The sequence below is a fragment of the Cinclus cinclus genome, chromosome 17 (assembly GCF_963662255.1).
Source record: "Cinclus cinclus chromosome 17, bCinCin1.1, whole genome shotgun sequence".
Lineage (NCBI taxonomy): Eukaryota > Metazoa > Chordata > Aves > Passeriformes > Cinclidae > Cinclus > Cinclus cinclus.
In genome coordinates this window covers 12,005,955-12,028,119 of record NC_085062.1, presented here as the reverse complement: position 1 = coordinate 12,028,119, position 22,165 = coordinate 12,005,955, and the positions used below count along the sequence as shown (strand labels likewise).

Genomic DNA, 22,165 nt, shown 5'->3' with positions numbered 1-22,165 from the left:
CCCTCCGGCAGGGCGGCTCGTGAACAGCCTGTGGCACAGTCCCCAGCATCTCACTGCCTGCCACAGCACTTCCCTCACCTCCTGCACCTGGCACAAGCTCGGAGCAGGCAGCACGAGGAAACGATGGCTTTCCTTTTTGAATGAGTTACTGTTCTTGGTTTACGCTGCCCGAACTCTCCATCAGCGCCTGTTGACTGGTACAGTTACGTCTGCTTCCCAGTTAACAAGTTATTGCTTGGGAAGCTGCTGGAAACATTCATCTAACCGCTGCCACATGCCACGGACAGTGCAGTGCTGGCATGTCGGATTCAGGGCCTAATATAGGAAATTTTGTACTTCTCCTGCCACTTAGTGGCTGCAGCTGATGCAGCACCACATCCCTGGCTACACATTCACCAGAGAATATCTCTGTGATGTGGAACAGGTTTGTATTTCTGTTTAGGTGCAGTAAAACTTGAATAGGGACAAAGAGGCATTTAAAAACATTTCACTTATTTCAAACTCTCTGAAATCTGTCAGGGCCCTCACAAATCTCACTCTGCAGGACAGAAGAATGTTAAAAGGATGATTAATCCTGAAGGCCAGATATTTTGTGAGGCAGCAGCTTTAACGTTACTGCTGGCAGTGCAATATGCCTCCATCATAAGGATTCACCATTTCCCATTGCCAGGGAGTGCCTTTCTGTTCTATAGAAAGAGGCAAGGCTGTCACTGCTGTCTGCTGTACCTGACAGGACCCAGTGCTCTAAGTGTGGCTGTTTGCTCTGTGCCAGGCTAGGGAGAGGGAACAGGAGCACAGCTTTCTGTGCCTTCGTGCACAACCTTTCCAGCAGCAGCTGGATTGCCTCTCTGTCACCAGGACATAGACAGGAGCACAGGGATAACCAGGGATTTGAAAGGCTTGGGCTTCATTCATCCCTGTCACTTCTGGGACCAAGGGAAATAGTCTGGTTTGTCTTTCATATCCTAGATTGAGTTCCAGGACAAATACAATCAGGAAAAAAATTTTTGTAGTTCACTTCTTTGATTACACTTAATCAGAGAAGTGATACTGGGAGCTGTGCCAGATGCTCTGAGAAGGAATTGATGTTGTAACTCACACTGGCCTTCAAGAGGGTTTAGACAGATCTGGGTCTTGGAGAATAATTTCCCTGGACTGTCATGGACTTTCAACAAAATGAATCGAACCATCTTGCTAATGAACATGCAACTCAGTTTTGGGAATGTAAATCAGCTGGCAAAACACCTGCCAAATCAAGTGTCTTATCCTAACGTAATGGGTGACTAAACACACATTCCTGTGCTGGAGATTTAAATAATCTTTTAGAGCACCGTGAGAGTACCAGAGGCTTTGGCAGACAGAGAAAAACCAACGAAAGAGGATGAACAAGCTGCAGAGACTGGTAAAACATCTATTTTACTATTATTATTGACAGATTTAAAAAAAATATATAACTTTTATAAGGCTATGTAAGTACTGTCATGTTTGCATAGAATTATTTTTCCAGTTCATCACAGTCCTTGGGATAAAGCTGACAGACTAATGGCTCTCCTGGCAGCTGCACAGAGGCTGGGAAAGCAGTGCAGAAGCCGGGCGTTACAGAAGGCTTGGGAAGGTCACTCTGTAAATACAGCTCAGCTCTGAGCACAGACATGTTTGCTGGCCCCTGAAGGGAGAAAAATAAAACATTTTGCTTTAGCTCATGGTCACAAAAGAGCTCTGTGATACACAACTTGATAGGGGATGTACTCTATAACGGAAGCAGGGAAATGAGCAGAAGGAGTGGCATGTTCCTAGACACTGTCAATGACGAAGAAATGTGCTATTGTAGGGAGAAGAAACTCTCTCACCTGGAGGAGGATAATGAGGAGAGATCTCAGGCGCCCAGTCCTTAGCTCAGTTCTCAGTAATAAGACAGGGAGGTGGTGTAGCCATGGAAAGTGCAAGTGAAATGTATCTGCTGTGAGCTGGCACAGGAGAGCTCAGTCTCCTCTTGCTGCAGGCTTGGAATAGTCTGGCTTTATTTCTGTCCTGGGAGAACATCATGTCTTGGGCTGGTATGGAAGTTATTTAGAAGAAAACGCTTAGAGGAAAGGGAAAAAAAAAATCCAAGATTGTTTGAATTTGTGGTTTTAGATCTATTGTGAGACTAGACCAAAATTTTCTTTTCTTTGGTGGACGGCTCTGTTAGAAGAAACTGAGCAGGTAAAGCAGATAGAGGTCCTCAGCTTTGGGTTATTTAAGTTCTCAGGGTCACTGGGGTCATATTCATGTAGCAAAACACAGTCTGGCCTGACGTGCCCTGCACGGACTGGCAAACAGCCGAGCCTGAGCATGGGCTCTCTATGTTACACTTGCACTTTCCCATGGGAGGGGTTTTTAAGCAGGGGGCTGGCAAAGGCCATCCTGGCCTGGGGCCACCCAGGGAATTGTGCAGGATCTGTCAGGCTAAAGACCAGGGCCCCCCAGCATGGTCACAGTGGTCTTGAGATGTGGAACAGAGCTCCCAGCCCCAAGACTCCCCCAGGGCACATCTTGCCTGTCACAGGATTTCACCTACAGATGGGGAAACCAAAGGCACAAAATAGTGGAAAAAAGTTGTAATGTTTTTGCTTGTCAGCCTGCCAGTGAGCTGTCAGCTGCTGAGCTGGGCCAGCCAGGACAGCTTGTTCCACAGCCTTCAAAAAGTCGAGATCCCTGACTCTTACACCAACACTCCATCCTGTGGTGCTGCTTGGGCAGGATCTCGTCCTCCTGCCCGTGCTCCCAAGGCTCAGCAGCCGTGTCACTTGGCAATATGAGCAAGTGAGAGTACTCGTGAAGAAGTGTCCTCAAGGACACCTGAACATGGCTTAGGAACTTGCTGTCTGCCACATATTTCAACTGTATCGTAATGCTGAATACACAATTATAGACTGCTAAATATTGTCTGCTCTGTACAACAAGCACAGCATCAGGGGAAAGACACTCCAATATAAAATATGTGTTTTTATCATGAAAGGATAGAAATAATAGCACACCAAGGAATCCCAAATGCACAGGATATACATGGCCATGGCAAAATCCCCCAGCTCAAAGTCTGAATGTCTGTTGAGTCACTTTATTCTGTGCAAGGAAGCCATCCATGGTCTGCCCTTTTCTTCAGCTTCAGAACAAGATCCTGATCCTGACAATATGTGCTGCTGGGATTGGAGGCACTTTCCAGTACGGTTACAACCTCTCCATCATCAATGCCCCAGCCTCAGTAAGTGCCTCCCCCTTGACAGACCCTTCCCTGGTGGCTCTGTTGGCATGTGAACAGTGGTGTGCCACTGAAATTCTGCAGGCTGCTGCTGCTGCTGAGGGACAGAAACCAAGGATGTGTTGTTCCCTCTGTATAATTCACATCCGGAGTACACGACTTTGCTGTCAAAAGCCACCCTTGAGCAGGACCTAGTGTCACAAGAGTTTATTCAAAGGCTTTGTTTCAACTGCTTTAGCAAAATATAATTCTAGAGTTTTCCAACCTGCATCCTTTGAAGCTGATTTTTGCCCTTAGATTGAAAGTGGGACCCATGAAATCAATTTTTAAATTATCAAAAATAACTAGATAGAGATATAAACCAACTGCAACTTTTGAACAGCAAGAGTTTTACACCCTAAACTCTTTGCTAAAAACACATCTAAGAACCGGAGGAGATTGGAAGCATAAACACAGGATGAATAGATATATTAATTAGGGAGCGTTTCTCTGTGTCCTTCACCTGTCTGGTGGCCCTGCAGCTCTGTCCTTTTCTCTCAGTACATCCAGATGTTCATGAACACCACCTGGCTGGAGCGCATGGGCGTTCCCTTGGAGAGCAACGTCATCCTGCTGCTCTGGTCCTTCACGGTCTCTGCCTACCCTCTGGGTGGCCTCACTGGGGCTGTGGTTGCTGGGCCCATGGCCATCATGCTGGGCAGGTAAGAGGTGCTGGAATTTAATTTAAGCTTTGCAGCTTCCTTAGTCCAAGAGGAATTAGGATCCCTACAGCAAAATACCCACCATGGTTAAAAATAATGAAAACCCGTTTTGTATCACAGATGAGCCTGCTATAAACACTCTGAGTTGGCATGGAGAAACTGCCTGACAGAAATAACTACCTTATTTCAAAACTCAACAGGGAACAGGTTTTTCCCCACATTACCTTCTCATCAAATTCAAGCTCAGCTGAGGTGCTACAAGAATTTCAGATCAACTCCTTATCACAGTACCCACCTACATAATCTCTATTATTTTTGTGCCCAGTTTTCTGCCACGCTTTTAAGCGGGAAATCGTAATGGATCAGACTAAAGATTTTTCTTCAAAATAAACTGTGGGGATGACACTAGAAAAACAGAGGGTGCTTACAAAGAGCAGTGGTTGCATCACAGCTGCTCATGCCTCACAGGCTGCATATCCACATTTTGTTCTGAAATATTTCAGGAAGTATTCATTAAATCTCCACAGTGGGATTTTTTTCTCTGTCCTTGAGTGTCTGAAAAGTATCTGTCTTACCTCATGTGTCTTTCATACACAGCTCTATCCCCAGTTCTTTTCAGAAAAAATAGTGTAACCAACATAAAATAATAGGAAATTAGATTTTGCCTGCCTGCCTCTTGACCCCAGGATTTTCCTCTATGTGTTATCACTTTAGTTTGCTCTTCTTATGTGAGAAAGGAGACACCATTATGGTTTGAGGTCCCATGATTTACTAGTTGCATGGTTATGAAGACCATAAGGATATGGCTTCCTTAATCCATTAAAACTTTTGAGATTTCACCCTCTACTACTTTGGAATAAAATCATATTTCTTCATAAATAAGAGAAACAAAGACTGACTGGTAAGGCAGTGAGCAGGGACTAGAGAGAATTTCTGGCAATAATAACAGTATGGGTCAACAGAGCTCTCCTTTTTCTCTAGTTTTCAGCAGGAATTTCTCCTGGGACACAAGAAAACTTCCTGACAAAATTTCACAACTTTATTACATGAAAAATGCCTGTTTCAACAAATTAGCATTACCAGACCAAAATGCACACGGCTTGCCGAAGGAATTTTGCCGTCCATTCAAAGGCAAACGACCGTGAGCACAAGATCCCTGGATGTGGGGAGAAGCTGGTGGTGGCCTCAGAGAGCCCAAAGGCAGCACTGCAGGGACACGGGGGGTACAGGGACACTTCCTGCAGGCCTTGGGTTAACCTGGGTGCTCTGCGTGGGGCTGGGCAGGTGGCACCTGCCACGGGCAGTGTTTTATCCCGGAGCTGAACCTGACACCCGCGCTCACAACTTTCTTTTCTCTCGGAAGGAAGATGTCCCTGCTGTTGAACAATGTTTTTGTGATCATAGCTGCAGCCTTGTCTGGGTTCAGTCGGATGGCCAAATCCTTTGAAATGATTATGCTCAGCAGATTTTTTACTGGTGTGAATGCAGGTACGTCAGCATGAGAAATATAGAAGGACAAAGGTGGGAACGATTAGAAGAAATTTAAGTAGGAATGATCCAGGATATTAAAGCAATTAATCCTTTAGGCTGACCAGACACACGTAGGGGAATTAAGAAATATACAGATTTTATACTTTGCTTCTAGGGGCTTTCTTCTAAAGCATACGTGGTGGTGGGGGGGTGGACTCTTATTCACATAAGAATCTCTGTACACAGGGAAAAGTTGAACTAAAAATGGATCCCTATATGCTTGTCAGTCACTCAGCAGCATGGGCACCAACACAAAAGATTTTGTAGAAGTTCATCCCAGGAAATTATCAATAGAAAAGATTTAAAATATGATACTCCCCTGAAAAGGGGAAAGTCGGGGAAAACATTGCATATAACCTTGGATTTGGTGCTGAAAAGACCATAGGACTGAGGCCCTGACAGGTTACAGTTTCAGTATCCATTGCTACTATGAATATTGAAATGTGTATTTAGTTACACAAGGGACAGGTGTGAAATTGACGGTAAATAACAGGTAGATTAGTTATCACATGGACTGCAACAGGAGATTGCAGCTGGCAACCTCGAGAGGTGCCTGACTGCATTTATTCTTGTCTCCTCTGGCCACAAGCTGAGGTCAGCATTTGTCTGCCTTGCCCAGGTGTAAGCATGAATATTCAGCCCATGTATCTGGCAGAGAGTGCCCCAAAGAAGCTCAGAGGAGCTGTGGCCTTGACCTCTGCATCATTTACAGCCCTGGGGCTGGTGCTGGGCCAGGTTGTTGGACTCAGGTAATGTAAAGCAAGCAGCCCACTTATTAAATCCATCCTTCCTTCCTTCCTTCCTTCCTTCCTTCCTTCCTTCCTTCCTTCCTTCCTTCCTTCCTTCCTTCCTTCCTTCCTCCCACATTTGCCAGGTTGTAACAATACTGTGTAAATTGTGTTTGTTTGTTTGTTTGTTTGTTTGTTTTTCTCTAGGGAGCTCCTAGGAGGGGAGGAGAGCTGGCCATTCCTTTTAGCAAGCAATGTGGTTCCTGCCCTGATCCAGCTCACAGCTCTGCCTTGGTTCCCTGAAAGTCCCAGGTATCTCTTGATTGACCGTGGAGACAAAGAATCCTGCATTTCTGGTGAGTTTAGGGTGATTGTTAGCTGCTTACAGAACATGGAAGACTTGGGCCCAAATATTTTTGGAATGGTGTCACAAATGTTGCATGTAGGAAGTTTCATATTAAGTTGTAAATATGATCACTTCCTCCTTCCAAACTAAAGAGCATTCTATAATCTTAAATATATTTGATCTATTGAGGTAATTGAAAGGCATCTTCCTGCAATAGGACTTATTTGCTACAGTAATAGGGACAAAAGGTAAGACTTGTGTTCACAATGGCAAATATGTTTTGTAACTATGAAGTGAAATAAATACTGGTTGAAGTGCTCAGGATCAAATCTGAAGCCAATTCATATTAAAGGATTTACTTAGATTTGTGGCATACAAATCCTCATATGCAGAGTGGCTAGAGTTATTTGGTGGGAAATATGTGCTGTGTAACAAGAACATCTTAATTGCCAGCTTTTCCCAGGGAAGGCACTTGAGATCTGAGTCAGAAGCATGGCTGCTAAAATGGCAATGCTGGGAAATTCTCAGTTGTCAAACAATGGTGAGGGATTTGCACTCCCTTTCCCGCAAAGCTTTCAAGTGGCTGCACCACAGCTGATCAGCTCTGCCAAGGTCACAGCATGCTCACAGGCTCTGTCCTGCAGCTTTCTGCAGTCATCACCTGCTGCTCGACCCCTTGCCCTGCAGAGCAGCAAACTGAAGGGAAAGCACAGGAGTAAGAGGTTCCCTTGTCCTTGCAGCACTGCAGAAGCTCCGAGGCACCAGTGACCTGAGTGCAGAGCTGGAAGAGATGCTGGCAGAGCAGGCTGCTGTGAAAGGCCAGAGAGCAAAGAACCCGTGGGAGCTGTTCCAGAATCCAGCTCTGAGGTGGCAGCTGGTGAGCATCGTTGTGCTGAGCAGTGCCATGCAGCTCTGTGGGAACGACTCGGTAAGCAGCTGTGTCCTGGGACCTGGCTGGGAGCTCTTGGGCTCAACATTCTGGCAGCAGGAGAGGAACAAATAGAGTCTCTGCCTGTGGAGATCTTCAAATGCCAGATGTTCGGTTCCCCAAATACACCTGTTCATTATGGGAAGATTCAGAAGGATGCTGTCAAAATAGCCTGCGTGTCAGCGTGTTGGTCACTCTGCATTGTCATCCAGGAAAAACAATGGGATGTATTTTCAGATGTCTTCCCTTACTGCTTTCTCTTTTCTTCTCTTCACAGATGTATTCTTATGCAGCTTATGTGTTCCAAGAGGCTGGAATTCCTCAGGACAAAATTCCCTATGTTGTAATTGGCACAGGAAGCTGTGAGCTGATCACATCTGTCACTTGTGTGAGACTCTCAATGCACTCTGGTGACATGGAGCCTCTGTCAGCAGGGAGGAGGCTGTTAATTACAAATTTGGGGTTTGCATTGCTTTTCATGCCAAGGAAGAATTACAAATTTGGGGTTTGCATTGCTTTTCATGGCAAGGAAGCCCTTTGGGCGCAGGAGCCAGGCTGTCTGTCAGCACCCCCAGCCAGACAGGTTAATGCAGAGGTATTTGGTCAGACACTGCATTGCCATCACTGTCTGAAATCTCCAACAAGTGTAACTCTCTTGCTCTGTGTTCATATGGATGATGGCAGAGTTGAGGTGCAGCTGGGACATTCTCATCTCCCCTGAGCACCCTTCTTGCCTGACTCCTGCCACCAGAACTTTCTTTTGAGGTTTTTTTGCTATGAAGCAGGCAACATCGTGAAAGTTATTGTAGAACGAACCAGGCATGGAGTATTGAAAGGTAAAGAGGAAAGAGGCAGGAAATACAAACACAGGTTAAATATCTTGCTTTACTTCACTGTGTTACCTTGTGCAGAACATGATTATAGACTACGCCGGTCGGAGGCCGCTGCTGCTGGGGGGATATATCTTCATGGCAGGATGGGCCATTGTCTTCATGGTCGCTCTGAGCCAGCAGGTAACAAACTTCACGTAATTATTTAAGTGCAATGGAGTTGGGCTTTGCCTTTTATATGGCTGGGGTGTTCAGTGGTGGCAAATAAGTGCCCTCACTGGTTTTCCATTGGTCTCTGTGGCTGTAGACTCAGATTAGCTGGATGCCTTATCTCAGCATGGCCTGCATTTTCGCCTATATCCTGAGCTTTGGAATCGGACCAGGTCAGTTCCCTCAGTGTTTTCAGTGAAACTTTTGGGTACTGCAGGGGTCTGGAGATATGTGCAGGCATCTTACGGAAATTCTCAAACCCTTTTTAGCTACAGCATACTCAGAGGAACGAGGCAATTTCTGCTGGTTGCGTTTGGCTGTTTCAGGGGTTTGTGTGCCCCTGGTGAATTTGTGCTGTGCAGGGCCAGGCTGTGCCTATTTCTCTCTGTGTCATATTCCCCCTCACAGGCATCTTGGCTATTAGGCCAATGCCCTTGGAAGTGATTCTTGGCTGAAATGGATGATAAGCTTTTGATTTGCTGCCCAGCCCATTAGGGCAGTAAACCAGCATTTTCTAATGCTTCACTTTAATCCTAGAAATTGTTGGCTATGGCATCTGATTATTTTCTTGCAGATACCTGGAAGCACAATTTCCACTTCTATTTGTTAGCCTACTAATGTGCCTTTCCATGGCAGAATCCACTAGTTTCTGGGGGTGGGCAATACACAGGATGTTGTGGATATTTGCATGGTGAATATATAGATGTGAGACTCTGTTTGCTCACATAAAGGAAGGCAGGTAAGAATAGAACCAAGCTGCCAGTGTCACATGCCACACAAGTTGGCAATAATTTCTTGTCCCAGTCCCTACAGTGCCATGGGGTTGAATTAATTATAAGCCTTTCTCACTGTTAGGTCCTGGTAAGAATAATGTGGATTACAAAACCTTTCCTGGCAGTTCATCCTAACGTGAGAAAGTTTGAATAATTACCCAGTCTTTAATATTTAACTTAAAAATTGACCTCTTACACTTCATGTTGGGTTTTCTTGTTAAGATGTGTTCTCTTGTTTTTAATGTAATGTCAACAACATTATTAACTTTCTTGCCATTTCTTTTTCCAGCTGGTGTAACAGGAGTTCTGCCCACAGAAATTTTTGATCAAATGTCCCGACCAGCTGCTTACATGATCTGTGGCTCCCTGCTCTGGTTCAATCTATTTCTGGTTGGAACAGCCTTTCCATTCATTGTGGTGCGTTCCCAAAGCAAAGCAGCTCTTTAGTGTTCTGCACAAGAGGCTCTGGTAGTGACCAGGAAAACAGAATACTGAAGCAGCAAGTTAGCACTTCTTTGAATAGCATTTTTCTGAGGACAGTGGCCAGAACTCCTTTAAACCAAACTTTCTCCGTGTTCCCTATGGTGATTTCTGATTTGAGGTGGGGAGTGGAATCAATTGGGGGGATGGATGATCAATATTCCTTGTCTGTCCTCAGCTGAGAACACCTAGAACTAAAGATGTGATGTAGTTTCCCTTCGCCAGACCCTGGCACCATTCCCTAAGATGATTCTTGAAGCAGAAGGGAGCAGAACTCCACAATATACATTCCTGTCTTATTTCCTACTAAGGGCTCCCATGCTCTACAATGATATACAGAGAGAAAGACAGAAAAAGACATTTCAAAATACTTTTCTTGCTATGTCAAATTTCCCAGTCTATGCTGGAGAGCTGTTGCATCCAGACGTGTGAGGCCCTCACCAGGATTCACAAAATACTCCCTGAATGACTTTAGACAATGCAGGAAGAGGGGTTAGTGGCCTTTTTGTCATCATAGAGAATGTCACCAACACTGTCTTGTTTTTTCCTCCTCATCAGAAAAGTCTAGCACATTTCTGCTACATCCCATTCCTTGTGGTCTGTGTCTGCACTGCCCTCTACGTTTGGTTTTTCCTTCCTGAGACAAAGGGGAAGTCCTTTCTGGAAATCTCAGAGGAGTTCAGGAAACGGAACTTCAAAACTAAGACCCGTGCAGGTTTCTATAAAGGCCCTGAGGAGATCAAAACCACCACACTGTAGCAGAAGAAAGGAAGATGGTATCTGGGGGGACTCTGCAGTGAATTCAGCTGTGGCTATGTGCCCTTGTAGGGACACAAAGAGAGATGTTACGGACAGTATATTACTCTTAGATTCTTAAGTACACCTTGAAAACACACACTTGAACTGATAAATGTGAACAGATGTTCAATAATCTGTTCTCAGCTTTTAGTACTGAGTAACACATGCATATTTTAGAATCCATATCAGAGAGTGACAGAACGATGCCTTATTCCCTTGTCATCGTACAACAACATGTAATACTTTAGAAAATTTCGTCAGAATTTCTCCAAACAGTAACTTCCATCTCAGAAGTCCTTCTTTCCTTGCTCCTGAATCTGGGTTTTCTGACACAGAAATTAATGCGATTAAATTCTGTTTTCAGACACCAGATGAAATTTTCAGTACCTTGTCTTGGTGCTCCCGTTGTTTCTGTTATTAAGTGATTTCAAATAGACCCCTACTTGTTAAGCAATAGTGAGCAGTTAATTATTTTCAGCTATAAAAACATGTGACAGATGGATTAGAAAGAAAGCTTCTAGTACTTGCTAAGTGGCTTATTATACAACAGACTTTTGGGCATTGTTTTGCAGACTATTCTGGACTGGTTTTCTTCATGGCTTGTTTTTTGTCTTCCAGTCCTATGTTGTAAAGTACAAGTAATTCCCTGGTCCAGTTAGTTCTGCTCCCACAGACACTGCTGGTGCACCTTGTAGGGTTTTGCACCTATGCTCTGCAGAGGTGAATTATGGTGAGGAGCTGGCATGGCAGCAGCTTGTTTTGGCTGTGGATCTCTAGATCACACCATAGTGTTCTCTGCAGCATGTTCTTGTTGTCTCTGTAGAGCACACTGAGACATGGCTTTGATTCTTTTCAATTAACCTGATGCAGAACAGGGCAATATTCCTCACTGAATATGGCCTTTCACAGGCATTGGCCTGACTGGTTAAGTTTTTAGAGTTTCTTCTCAAAGTCACAATCAAGCCACCTCTTTTCTTTGACTTTGTATGAAAGTCACAGCACTGCTCATGTTTGCAACAAAGAACACATACATTTTCAAAATAAGTAGGCGAAGTTTCTTTCAGTGTATTTTTAACTACATTTTAAAGAAAAATGCAGCATTTTTGAATAAAAAGACTAAACGTTTCTGGAGTGTATTACTGTCATGCTGGGTATGAGTGGAGCAGCAGATCTATTTCTCAAAAGAGGAGTCTGCGTAAGAACTCTCTTTCACTATCCAAAGTTTATAATGTATAAAAAATAAAAGTAAACTTTTTTCCTTTGTGGTTGCTGCTATTTTAGAAGTCATATTAATATATAGACATGGGCAAGAGCAGCTCCCTCTGCTCTTGGAAAACACTGAGATTTTGAAGTATGCAGGATTTTGAGATAAGACAATCAAGAGCAGGATTCCGCAGAATTGGGAACTGAAGAGATACTTTTCATTACTATGCTTTGGAGAAAGCAGTGAGGGGCAGATGGAAAGCGTGGAACACAAAGTCAAAGCAAAAAGTGCCACTACCACCATGATGGTGGCAAAATATTCTGTCATTCCTTTGGTGGGGACCAGAGGGAGATGGAAGTGAAGCAGAGAAGAGTGAAGAAGGGAAGCAGATCAGTGGGGAGCATGCAGGGTGGGAAGCAGGGAGGGACTGAGGAGAGTGCCTGGGCAGAGGGAGAGACCTGGCTCACCCTGCTGGAACACACAGGTCAGAGAAGAGAGAAGTCCTCCAGTGTCCAGAGGTCCTGACCTTGGCCACTTCTGTGGCTACTCCTGAGAGTCAGGACTGTGCCTTTTCCCAGAGCCCTGCAAGGACAGAAGCCATCTGCACCTGCCAGTATGAAACAGGCTTGGTCAGAAATTATACACATTTACTTGATTTCCTGACTTTTAGAGCCAGTCCTGCAAGTACATGTGGCAGAAAACATTAATTCCAACTCCCAGTATTTTTTTCTGACTGTGGCCTGAAATCAGGGGTCTATAAACTGATTAAGCAAACACAGACAGTGGTTACATTTCTGTTGGTCTAAGTTGTTAAATTTTAATTGAAGCATTTAACAAGTTGGTTAATTGATACTGTATTAAAACACCTTCAGCTGAGAAATCTATGGCACTTGTTCACATTTTCTTATCATATGAAGTGTTGGCAAAACCACTTCTTGAAAAGTGATCCTCAGAGACTCACAGTTTGCAGATTAAATAATTGTGCCCTGTTGGATTGATTCATAACCATCAACACTAGAGAAAACTAGTACTGCTGTTGTCCTCAAACACTGCTCCTCTGCACAAGCCAGCTCTCACTTGCAACCCAGCTGGTGTTGGGATTCTTCCAAGGACACACAGCATCTCAGCCTGGGGAACCACCAAAGGCAGCCACTCCCAGGAGAAGGAATTCCCTGCTAAGCTGTTTGAAGAACTTGTAAAAGCCTTTTAACAGAACCATCTTGGACATTGCCCTTTGGAAACTGTGGACAAGACTAAAGATTTTACAGTCAGGATTTAAAACTGACATTAAACTTCCTTAGCATCTGCCATCTATTATAGGGATAGAGACTTGAACTTTCAGCCAATGACCATTACTCTGAGAGAGTGAATTGATCAGCCAACTGATAATTCAATAGTTGGTGGATGCACAGGCATTGTCTGTATTGGCCAAGTTGGGCTTTAAAAGGCTTTTCTGAATTAAGGCTCAAGGTAGCACTCACGAACTTTTCCTTTGAATGTGATAAATTATTACCCAGCCCATGACTTTGGGAGTCCCAGCCAGCCCACTCTAGTTTGTGCCAGTCCTTGGACTTCGACTTCCATCGGTGCTTTCCTCATTATCCTTTACTCATCTCCTGCAGCTCTTACTGTGCACAGCTGCTGCCAGAGCACGCCCAGAGCCCTGGCAGGAGCACTCAGCTCACCAGCTATCCTCAGCTTCATCAGCAACCAACACAACAACCACAAACCACGCAGCATGACAAACCAAAGGGAGCGTAAACACGGCAAAAGAGCAAAATGGCGTGTTAAAATATTATCTCAGGCTCCTCTTTCTCTACATAAAAAGGAATTTTTTTCTAAAGTAGCCAAAGAAAGCATCAGGAAAGACCTAGACTGCAAGTGGGGATGACTACCTTTGTATGCAAGTTGGTGTGAAGAGGTTTGGTGCCCATTCAAGCAATAATGTTGCCCTGATTAGAAATCAGGTTGTAAATGCTTGGCAGTCATTGTTTGAATATTAAACATTCCAGGCATAGAGGTGCAGTACCACACTCTCATTGCTGGCCAGAATATTCCCAGGACAGTCAGTAACAGGGAGCAGTGGCAGTGGGAGGGGTTGAGGTACATGTATTGCAGTGCTGTATTTTTATGCCTTCTATCAGAGAGTACTAAGAAAAAGTGAATAAACTATGAAACCAGGAATGCCCTTCAATACCCAAATGTTTATCTAGTCTCAGCCAAGTCACTGAGCAAAACATTCATTTAGGTAAGATAACAAGTGGGAAAGGATGAGGAGAAAAGACAAATAGATAGAATTGTCCATAAAATGCTTGCACATTGCACTATGCTCCCACAACTATGACAGTGCAGATTAGGATGGCCAAAGCTGAAGACAGAAGCACTGAAGTGTGTAACTGGGTTCTGGGAGGCACCTGTGAGCTTGGTTTGTACTCAGAGTTCTCAGCTCCTGTGCTTTAGTAGCTGTGGTGTCCTGTTGCTGGCTCCTTAGTCTCAGAGGACCAAGGAGCAGGAGGCAGATGTGTGGCATTGCTTAGATTGTCAGAGCTCCCAAGGGAAACACAGGGCATTTGGAGGCATGACTGGATAGCTGAACCACTTTGTTTGCTGTTTTTATTTCCTGCAAGAAAATGAGCTACAACCTTTTTCTCCTGGCTTTTGTCCTGGGCATTACTGGAGCTTTCCACTATGGATTGCAGGTCTCCATTATCAATTCTCCTGCTGAGGTAAGCATGGAGAGCTCAAAGAAGTGAGCTACCAGGATTTCACTGTTCTCCAGCATTTGTGCCTCTATATGCAGTGCCTAAATATTTACTTGTGCTTTCAAAATTAGATTTATTGTGGTTTCTTAGTTCTAAGAGTAGCTGCTACTGCTCTTGTGTTTCATGAGGTTTTAATTCCTGTCTGATGTGACAGAACTGGAAAATGGAAGGATGAATGATATCCATAAAGTCAGCCATTTTCCACTTACTGGGTGGGATTGCTCCCAGGGCATTCTCCTCTCTCTATCGCTCAGGGAGTCCCTTGTACCATGTGCTTGACCCCACACTCTATTTCCAAGTGGCTGTAAGGTGAAATAGGGCAGGGAAGGACTGTAGCTCCAGAGCTGAGGTCAGCACTCAAACCTGGCTGGAAAAGGAAAACTGGGGAAGGTGTTTGTCATCCTGAATGGTACCAAGGACACTCAGCTCACACTATTACCACAGAGAGCAGGAATGGCAGGAAAAGATCAGGTAGAGAAAAAAAATCAGGGTTTAGGACAGAAACAGAAGACCAGGCCGTCATTCTCTTACTGGCACTCACAGCTGATACTTAATATTGATATATTTTTTCATTGGACCTCATTGCTAAAACATCAGCTTCAGGGATGTTAATGGCAAAATTCCCATTGGTTTCACTGGGGCTAAGATTTCAACCAAGGTTATTGATAGAAATATATCAAAAAGACCGATAAGCAGGTAAGAGAATTTAAAAAGCAGTGCAATTATGCAAACACATGTTGGTTGAATCCACTGTTTTGTTTTGTTTTTTTTCTTTTAAAGTACATCCAAAGTTTCATCCGTGAGACCTGGCTGAAGAGATATGGCTCCTCTCCCAGTGCAGAGATGATCACTTTGATGTGGTCCTTTATTGTGTCCATTTACAGCATCGGTGGGCTTCTGGGCTCCTCATCTGCTGGGTACTTGTCTGTTAGGTTTGGAAGGTAGGAAGAGTGGTTACACCATTCCTTCTGTTTACACCCACAACTGCAGAAAAATAAAATGTGTCTTGGGAGAAGCACTGCTTATAATGTGGCATTCCAATTAAAGACCAGTGAAGAAACAGGATGGAAAATTTGCCAATGATCAGAAGGAAAATCATACCCTCTCCCTTATAAAGTCCAAAGCAAATCCAGCCCAGGGAAGTCATACAGGAAGTATGCGCATTTTAAAAAGAATTTCAGAGGCAACCATACAGAAAGCTTGCTCTCCAGCGTAGATATTGACTCCAATAGAGGCATCAAAATCTTCAACTAACTTAAAAGTTTGCGACAAGTTTACTCATTGCCATTTCCCATTTACTTCAGCTGACCTCAGAAGCCAGCACTGAGTCTGTAACCATGGTGCAATTCATGCCACTCCTGTCAGACTGTGAATGAGACAAGGGCAGTATTTATGCTCTCATTAATTTGAATGAATTCCAGGAAGAAGGCCCTGCTGCTTGCCAACATCCCTGCTCTGCTGGGTGCAGCTCTGATGGGACTCAGCCGGCTGTGTGGATCTTTTGAGATGATCATGGCTGGAAGGTTATTTTCTGGAGTCTGTGGAGGTAAATTGGCATTCCTACCTGTGGTATCCAATAGTGGGAAGAGCAGTAACTGAGGGTCACGGGGATTCACCAGCCTGAGTAAACAGATCACAGATTTTTTTTTTTACTACATTCTGCAGAGAACATGATTGCTGAGTGCATTTTTAACTAAATAAGAAACCACAAATATAATTAATTTAGTAATGTATGGCATCTCCATTTCTCTTCTATCTTTACATCCAGTCCATACAAAAGGTACTACCAACTTCTGATAAGCCAAAACATGCAATATTTCAGGGAAGTATGCTCACTCAATAGAGAACTGACCTCTGTTGTTCCTGGTGCTTTTCACTGTGGCTGATGTTGCCCTCCACACTACAGACAAGGGAATGGTTTTCAAGCCAATTTGATTAGAATTTTCAATTCTAGTTTCCAGATGCCTCAGAAGGTTACATTCTGCCAGTGCTTTTGATCCCTGAGCAGCTGGATAAAGATAATAAACCAGAAAAAAAACATTGAGGGGATAAATATTAATTAATTCACTGAGCAAACAGAATGTACAGCATTTGCCAAGCTGGTGGTTTCAAGCAGAAAATAAAGCACATAGCATCTGAATAGCCACTGAAAAATATCATCTAAGACTAGAGGGAGTAACCACAGTCCTGTCTGCGTATGGGGCTGTAGGAAACAATGTAAGAGAAGGCCAGCCTGCTGAAGGACAGATTTCCCATACTTACTTAGTGAAATATTTATCAAAGACACAAGGCCATGGCATGGGGGCACATGCTACATGTCCGGCAGCCACATCCTCAGCACAGATAAAAACGTATCTGAGAGCCAACCCCTACAGGCAGTGTCCACAGCAGTCCCCTCCAAAACATCAGACCTGGAAGGATTTGCATTGCCCTAACAGTCCTTTGTGACTGCAGGTTTAGCTCAGAACGTCCATATCATGTATGCTGGGGAATGTGCTCCACGGAAGCTCCGAGGGCTGGTCGCCATTACAGCTTCTACCTCCATTGCTGCTGGGAAATTTATAGGATTTGCTCTGGGTCTCAGGTAAGAGAGTCTAAAACATACTCAATTTCTTCCATTATTAAAATACATGCATGTATCAATGCACACCTGTGTGCAGCGGCTGCTATTTGGGGCTGTCAGTACCAGTCTGATAACTCATGGATCTTGTAACGGTGGTGATGTGAGCTTACTTGGATCAGAAACAGAGGGATCAGCCCCTGCAGGTTTTCCTTCAGCACTTGTGCTGGGACTGTGGGTGGCTGTGAGCCCTCAGCTGCTGCAGGAGGACACGGGTGCCTTTGCCGTGCCCAGCACTGAGCAGCAGGAGCCAACATCGCTCCCGTGCTGCAGGCGATGCGCTCCGCACTCCCTGCTGGAGACTCCTGCGTGGGAGCTGCCGGGACACACCCGGCAGGGCTGGGGGGATGATCCTGTGTCTGTGACTCCTCGCATGGCCAGCACACCCGGTTCCTCAGCCCCTCTCACCCTGCTGCTTTTGTTCCAGAGAAGTTCTTGGAGTGGAGGCTCTCTGGCCAATTCTCCTGGCAGCCAATGCAGTCCCTGCCCTTGTTCAGCTTCTCACCCTCCCCTTCTTCCCAGACTCTCCTCGCTACCTGCTCATTGACCAAAAGGACAAGGAAGGATGCATCAAAGGTAAGGAAATGATCCATAAATCATTCATTTCAGGAAAAAGGGGAAAACACAGTAAAGCCCCAGATGAGCCTGGAAGAGAGGTGGGGAAAAGACTCTTGGTGTCTTGGCTCTGAAAGCACCTTCAGCTTAAATGAAAGTCAGCCTCCTCTGTTTGGATATTAGTGCTCTCTCGGCACTGGTATTTCTCTTACCCTCCGCCAGGGTCCTCCAAGGGAGGTGATCACACACAGCTTGTATTTGCAGCAATGCAGATTCTGCCCTGAACTGTCAGAGTACTGATAAAGTACTTTCTCTGTAGGAGAGAGAGAGGCTCTGCCCTGTCACGCTGTATCTGTAAGCATTCCAGTTCTTCAGTAACCCTAACAGCAGCTACTGACAGAAACTGAGCAACAGCTACTGTGGGTATTTAACCATCAAAAGATAGAACTCCTTGGATGTAAACTTTCTGTTTTATATGTAGGAGTCGTTTTATCTTGTCTGTGTTTTGGAGTGTTCACTAGAACTGCCCCTTTAGCAGGAGGGTATTCAGGTAAGGATTGGTAAGAATTAAGGAGTGACTTATATTGAAAGACTGTCAACAGCTATTGGCCAAAGGTGAGGTCATATTAACGTTTATGGGTAAAAACAGACAGCAATGATATGGACCTGTGTCATATTTGAGCCCAGAACTCTAGGAAGTTCATGCAAGAACAGAGCATGAAGTTCTAATCAGATACTCTGCAAAGCAGGAAATAATCTGGATTCATGTCTGTGCTGGTGAGCTTGGTCACCTCTCCTGTCCTTCCAGCTGTGAAGCAGCTCTGGGGAGATGGGGACCACATGGCTGAAATAGATGACATGATGTCAGAGCAGAAAGCCATCCGTGGGGAGAAGGCCAAGAGTGTTTGGGACCTGCTGCGGGACAGGGCAGTGCGCTGGCAGCTCATCACTCTGTTCCTCGTGGTCTCCTGCATGCAGCTCATCGGGGCCAACGTGGTACGTGCAGTGCTTTGCTCTGCCCTCTGCTTGGCTGGCAAGCTTCTCAGCAAAAGTAACCTCTGCAAGGAGCTGGGAATGACTGCAACAGAGCCTTAAGGAGGGATCTGTTGTTCCTATTTATTACAATCCATTCCCCTGGAAGTTTGGGACCTGGGATAAGTGGAGAGCTGTGTTTTAGCAAGTGTCTTCTGAAGATATTTCTATGGATTACCCTGTTATGATAAGATGATTTTCTATTTTGTTAAGGTCTGGTTAGTTATTTTCCATCCAAAAAGACAGACACTAGTGTAAACATAGCCACATGTGTACAGCTTCCACAAATGTCTATTTTTTCCAGGTTTACTCTTATGCATACAGTATCTTTACAAAGGCTGGAATCCCCCCTTCACAAACCCATTATGTCTCCCTGGGAGTAGGGACTGCTGAGATCCTCTCCACAGTTCTGTGTGTAAGTGGCTTTTCAGATGAATTTTGTTCTGTTGTAATGCACTGCTCATTTTGATCTTTAGAAATATTGTAAATGGAGCTTCAGGAATCAAATTTTTGCAACAAATCAACCACAGAACCTATCAGATTCCCCAAAGCCCTCTTCCCACACCCTGCGAACAGGGACATTTCTTTTGAGCTTTTGGAAAGGGTAGAGAGTCCTTCTGTCAAAATCACAATCCATTCTGGGCCAGCCTTGGGAATCCCATCTGCCCCCAGGAGGAAGAGCAGATGTCATTTGTCAGTAGGACTCAGGGCTGTAGGAATCACAGCGATTAACAGTGTAAGCATTCCCACTCTGCTCTCCTGCCTGGCTTTGCCTGCAGAACACCATCTCTGACCTCCTCTCCCCAACCAGTGCTCCCTGCAGCCCTGCACCTTGCACCTCCTGCTCCTCCCCGCAGCTCCTGCTCCTGCTCAGGTCCCCCAGCTGCCTTTCCTCACGCTCCCAGAGAAGGTGCTACCTCCCAGTGCCCAGTCCCCCAGTGATTCCCTGCCCGGCCAGTGAAGGCAGAGCCTGGAGCAGCTCACCAGTGCCCTCCCTCAGCTGTCCCTCGGAGCTGGCAGCATCTCCTCCTGCTTGCAGGGCTTCCTCATTGAGCGTGCAGGGAGGAAGACACTGCTGTGGAAAAACTACACGGTGATGGCCTTGGCTCTAGGGCTCCTCACAGTCACGCTCTCACTGCAGGTAAGACCCCACTGATGTATTAAAACTGTGCCCATGTTCTATTGTATGACAGATATCAGGACTATTTCCCTCCCCAAAAATCACTTTTTAGTGAGTAGAAGTATTTTTAGGGCTAACCATCATATTCATAGAGGTCTGTTCCCAGCCATGTACGTATGGATTAAAGACAGGAGCTTTATACAGCCAAGATCACTGCCAAGGCTGTCTCATGAAATTTCTGAAAGTAGAGGAAATAGGTCTATGTTAAGCATTGACATTCTTAGTAGTGATGAACACTTGTAATGAATAGATAGATAGATAGATAGATTGATAGATAGATTTGTAATAGATAAATAAAATGTTGATTTCTGATTTTATTTGTATTCATTTCCTACCACAGGACTCCTTTTTCTGGGTACCATACTGCTCTGTTGCACTTGTCTTTATTTTCATCATGAGCTTTGGCATTGGGCCAGGTTGGTATTTTCTACTGGAATGGTTTCATTTATTCACTCATTCCTTCCTCACTGCAGCCTTTAGGTGCAATCCCAGGCATACTGTTCCACAATAGGCATGAATCCCTACTTCTGATTCAGTGCAGGTGTCAATATTTCCCTCCAAATTGTGGTAGGAGGTAAAATTCATTTCTTGTTGCATTTCTACATGCCTTTTTTCTGAAGAGCCAAGTACCACTTCAGACACTTCCTGGCCACTTAAAGCCATTAACTTATGCAGCAAAATGAAGTATGAGATATGGAAGCATCTTGCAAAATTTCTAAGCTTCCTTCTTTCTTCAATATTTTTTTCAGGTGGAGTAGTATGCCCCTTGATCACAGAAATATTTATTCAGTCATACAGACCAACTGCTTATGTTTTTAATGGTGTTACAAACTGGATCCAACTCTTTGTCCTTGGACTTGTGTTCCCTTTCATTGTGGTAAGCAAAGTAGGGTGTTTGATTCAGTTCAGAGGACGTTAGACCCCTCTTGAACCCAGAGCATGCTTCTCTTATCAACACTTCATGCAACGGCCAGAGCCCAAATTAATCTCAGTTCTGGTGACCTCTTCCTTTTTAACCAGGTATTTACTGGAAGTGTAGCAAGCCCACAAAATGCTTCTAACTCTACACAAGTTAGAATGGCATAAGCAACACAGACATGGTGATGGAGACACCAACACTGTCAGATGTCATTTGAAGCAGGATTTATAGCAACTCAGTCTCTGACCAAGTTCTTTTAGTAAATGAAAACCCAGAAACTCTGTAACATAAGAGAAAGAAAGCAAGATAAATGTTTATGAACGCATTTTTTCCTCTTTGTTTTCCTGTAGGAAGGTCTTGGTAATTTCTGTTTCATCATTTTCCTGACATACTGCCTGTCCATGGCTATTTTTGTACTCCTGGTGCTGCCAGAGACCAAAGGAAAGAGCATGCTGCAGGTCATGGAGGAGTTCAACCACCTGAACTACCGTGGAAAGAAGGGGCAGGCAGCCCTACAGCAGAGTAACTGCTCAGTGGTGGCTGTTACTAGGCTTTAAGAACAAACCCTCCCCTTAATATGTTGCTCTTTTATTACTGTACTGCCCAGAAGTCTCACTAAGCAAGAGAGAATCCATAGATCCACCAAAAAATCACCTTCAGTACAGGGTGCAGCATGAACTTGGTGGTTCTCTCCAGCTTCTGAAGTATGAGCTGAATTAACTCCTCTGTAGAAAAAAGTATTAACACAGTTTGTAGAGAAAATAAGATCTTTGTCAGTCCCTCCAAGCTTGCAGTTGTAAATTGAAAACACAGGATCAGCTATTTTCCTGGCAGAAGCAGGACTCCACAGCTGGGAGAAGGGAGGTTCTGGAAGGTCCAGAGGTACAGCAAACTTGCAAAGAAGACAGAGTTTTGACACTGAAATTATCTGTTCCCATTAACAAGTCGGTGCTGATGACTTTTCCCAGAGAAGAAGCTTCACAGGAGAAGAAGTGTTTAGCTCTTTAATCCAGTGAAAGAAGAGTGCCTTGCAGGCAGAATCCGTATACAATGCTTCCCCCACGTTTACAGTCTTGGAGATGTTTCTCCTGGGCAAAACATGGATATGTCAGCACTGAAAGGAAGCAATGAGCAAAGAAAGCAGAGCAGCAGGAAATCATGAGTGGGCAAATCCAGTGTGCAGATTCTCCTTCATTGACAATGACTGTGTAGTGTCTCTTCAGCCTGGAGAACACTGGGTTTCAGTGGGATTCAGCCCTGACAGTAACTGCTACTGATGGGACAGAGAAGAGGGACACCTTTCTTGAAGAATTTAGTCCATATGTGTG

At 44.6% G+C, this 22,165-nt stretch overlaps 2 protein-coding genes across 2 annotated transcripts; both read left to right on the top strand.

Moving 5' to 3' along the window:
* The first annotated feature begins 1,381 nt into the window (after positions 1-1,381).
* Positions 1,382-10,526, top strand: LOC134050806 (solute carrier family 2, facilitated glucose transporter member 11-like). The gene is made up of 12 exons (XM_062504167.1): positions 1,382-1,402; positions 3,146-3,244; positions 3,782-3,942; positions 5,306-5,430; positions 6,092-6,221; positions 6,408-6,556; positions 7,287-7,474; positions 7,752-7,862; positions 8,386-8,487; positions 8,612-8,687; positions 9,577-9,704; positions 10,326-10,526. Exons 1-12 carry the CDS (start codon positions 1,382-1,384, stop codon positions 10,524-10,526), a joined length of 1,491 nt encoding a protein of 496 aa, XP_062360151.1.
* Positions 10,527-14,399: 3,873 nt separating this feature from the next.
* LOC134050807 (solute carrier family 2, facilitated glucose transporter member 11-like) lies at positions 14,400-21,394 on the top strand. The gene is made up of 11 exons (XM_062504168.1): positions 14,400-14,495; positions 15,312-15,472; positions 15,953-16,077; positions 16,986-17,115; positions 17,579-17,727; positions 18,515-18,702; positions 19,043-19,153; positions 19,778-19,879; positions 20,259-20,334; positions 20,668-20,795; positions 21,188-21,394. Exons 1-11 carry the CDS (start codon positions 14,400-14,402, stop codon positions 21,392-21,394), a joined length of 1,473 nt encoding a protein of 490 aa, XP_062360152.1.
* The last annotated feature ends 771 nt before the right edge of the window (positions 21,395-22,165 follow it).

Coding starts and splice junctions, on each gene's coding strand:
- LOC134050806 (XM_062504167.1), top strand. CDS start 1,382: ATGAACAAGCTGCAGAGACTG. Junction 3,943..5,305: donor ATGGCCATCATGCTGGGCAG/GTAAGAGGTGCT, acceptor TTCTCTCGGAAG/GAAGATGTCCCTGCTGTTGA. Junction 5,431..6,091: donor TTTTACTGGTGTGAATGCAG/GTACGTCAGCAT, acceptor TGCCTTGCCCAG/GTGTAAGCATGAATATTCAG.
- LOC134050807 (XM_062504168.1), top strand. CDS start 14,400: ATGAGCTACAACCTTTTTCTCCTGGCTTTTGTCCTGGGCATTACTGGA. Junction 16,078..16,985: donor ATTTTCTGGAGTCTGTGGAG/GTAAATTGGCAT, acceptor TTGTGACTGCAG/GTTTAGCTCAGAACGTCCAT. Junction 18,703..19,042: donor AGCTCATCGGGGCCAACGTG/GTACGTGCAGTG, acceptor TATTTTTTCCAG/GTTTACTCTTATGCATACAG.